At 34.2% G+C, this 2563-nt stretch overlaps 1 protein-coding gene across 1 annotated transcript; it reads left to right on the forward strand.

Moving 5' to 3' along the window:
* The first annotated feature begins 780 nt into the window (after nucleotides 1–780).
* LOC105215070 (nuclear protein 1) lies at nucleotides 781–1834 on the forward strand. The gene has a single exon (XM_011188819.3). The coding sequence runs from the start codon at nucleotides 1036–1038 to the stop codon at nucleotides 1240–1242; it is 207 nt and encodes a 68-aa protein (XP_011187121.1). The 5' UTR covers nucleotides 781–1035; the 3' UTR covers nucleotides 1243–1834.
* Nucleotides 1835–2563: the final 729 nt, after the last annotated feature.

The following is a 2563-nucleotide window of genomic DNA, read 5'->3' on the forward strand; positions in this document are numbered from 1 at the left end:
ACTCCAAACTCAATAGCACCTGAGTATACACAATTCTTCTAGAAGATTCAAAAGACACGTTGCTACAAAGTTATGCAGCGCGATTGTTTATCTAACTTCGGTGTCGGCATGGCACTTCAACAACTTCAGTTGGAGCATCAAACTTTCTAGAAGCTCGGAAGCGCGCACCCTGTGTGCTTGGAAAGTAAATTACATCTGAGCGACAACCAGCTGGAATTGAGTGGTGGTGAGTATGGAATAGTTTTATGTAGGTAAGTTTGAATGTGTTTTTGTTTTTGTTTTGGTTTTACATATAACTACACATATATGTATGTATTTATTTATGATTTTAGCTATCGCATGCTTTCAGCTGTTGAGGCCAACGTCAATACATATACAATTGAGATATACTCTACATCTGTATGTATGTACATATGTGTGCCTGCAGAGCAAGTGGCAGCAATGTAAGCTAATCGGCAAAATATTATATTTAAAATAAAAATAAACTGCGCAGTATTCCAAAAAAAAACCAACAACAACTCAAAAACAAAGGAATACTACATATTATAACAGACGGTAAGACGTCTGATAAAGCCTCCCAACCGGTCTCCCATTTTGTGTTGCGACCGTGTGTATCTCACGAGAGCGAGCCCCAAGCAAATATACAAAACCAACAACAATACGTATAACACAGTACCGTCACTGGCAATGGCAACGAAAACAAAACTACAAGCAGAGTCAAATCAGAAAACGGCGCTTTTTGCACCGGCTCTCCGTCGGGTATATAAAGGAAAGTGCGCAGCAAAAATCCAGTTTAATTGAATAACACAATTCGTGTAGTGAAGACATATACGGTGAACTTATTTGACAGAAAGCAAAACAAAAAGCTTTTAATACAAAGTAAAATACCATTTCAAAGTATTATCCTAAAGCAAAAAAACAAAGAGACAAAGAGAAGTACATAGAGGCTAAAAGAAAGTGTTGAACTCAAAGGAAAAGCAACCGCAATATCTCATTTGTAATTTAACAAAACTGCAAAACCAAAGTCTACACAAAATGTCTGAGGCTTATTTTGATGAATACGAGCACTACAACTTCGACCACGACAAGCATATCTTTTCGGGCCGCAGTGGCAAGCAGCGTAGCAAGAAGGAGGCCAGCGAGCATACAAATCACTTTGATCCTAACGGACATTCACGCAAATTAGTTACAAAATTTATGAATACCAATAACAATCGAAAGACGTGTGCCGCCAAGAATTGAGTGTTGGTCCAAAGTGAGGTAGAAGTAGTGCAGCAACAGCAGAAGCAGAAGCCGAAGTACAAAAGCGTTAGTGAGCAGAAAAAAGTTAAAAAATTTATAAAAATTGAAAAGGAGTTAAAGCAGAAACCGAAGCAGAAAAAGAAGAAAGCGGACTTAATTGGAACTACGTGGCGTCGTAATAAAGCACAGTATACACAATAAATAAAAAAAAAACAAATTTTTGGGCGTTAGGGTTTAGCGAGGAGCAGGAGTAAGGAGGAGGATCTGTGTTTAGCAGCTGAAACAGGATAACGAGTTTTTCGTCGTTTTGGTGGTGCGCTAAGCGAAAGCTGAAAAAAAGTGTCGGTGTATTATTAACGGCCTGTGCTGACGGCCAACAACTTGCAGAAACTGCCATTTCACATACACACGTAGTATAATTGTGCAGCGTATGCAAGTTGGGGCGGTTAGTCACATACATCTCAAGCAAAAAAAAATAAAAGAAAAAATTTGCATTGCGTATATTATTAGATGTGTGAAAATTTTGAAACACTAATATTTCGTACTATTGTTAGCGCTAACATTACTTCGTAACATACTATATAGTATATAAGTAAGTTATTAATATTCTTTTTCTGCAAAGTTTTTAAATTAATTTTCTTTTAATACTAGTAAAATAATTTTTTTTTAGAAAAACTCACAAAAACGTGCATCTGTATATGCATTATATGTAATGCACTAATCTCACTTTGTTTATAATTTATAATTTTAACATTTGTATTAATTTTTTTTTCATCTAATATTCACATTATTATATTGTAATTAGCATTAAACAAACACAAAAAAAATATTGAGACTGTGAGGAGTATGCAGTTAAATTATAACGCATTGAATAAATATTTAATAAAATATAGAAATAAAATGAAATATAAACAAAAGCTTGCATTTTTATTTTTAGAAATGCTCTTTAAGCGGTTAGGGGTAGTCAGCATTTTCAAAAAAAAATCATTTTTTGTTTCTTTTTGCATTTTCGTTAAGTGTAATATCTTAAAAATATTCGCTGAAATTTTGAAGTTGATACGATAATTATTTTTCGAGTTATTCAACAAATAACAAAGAGCGCTCTGGCACTCCAAAACGCTCGAGTGAAACTTTAAATATGTTTTTTTTTTCAAAACTATGTTTTTTGAACTGTTGACAACTGTAACTCGAAAACCGCTCAATAGATTTTAATGAAATTTCTACAGCTTTTAGCTTACATAGTTATACTGGGCCGGATCGAAGCTTTTTTTTAGTTTCGATTTTTTAAGACCAATTAACGGTCGATTTTTTTCCGAAAATC

Source organism: Zeugodacus cucurbitae, chromosome 3, assembly GCF_028554725.1.
Source record: "Zeugodacus cucurbitae isolate PBARC_wt_2022May chromosome 3, idZeuCucr1.2, whole genome shotgun sequence".
In the NCBI taxonomy this organism is placed as follows: domain Eukaryota; kingdom Metazoa; phylum Arthropoda; class Insecta; order Diptera; family Tephritidae; genus Zeugodacus; species Zeugodacus cucurbitae.

Bases quoted from the DNA above. Each gene is read 5' to 3' on its own strand.
- LOC105215070 (XM_011188819.3), top strand. From the start codon at position 1,036: ATGTCTGAGGCTTATTTTGATGAATACGAGCACTACAACTTCGACCAC.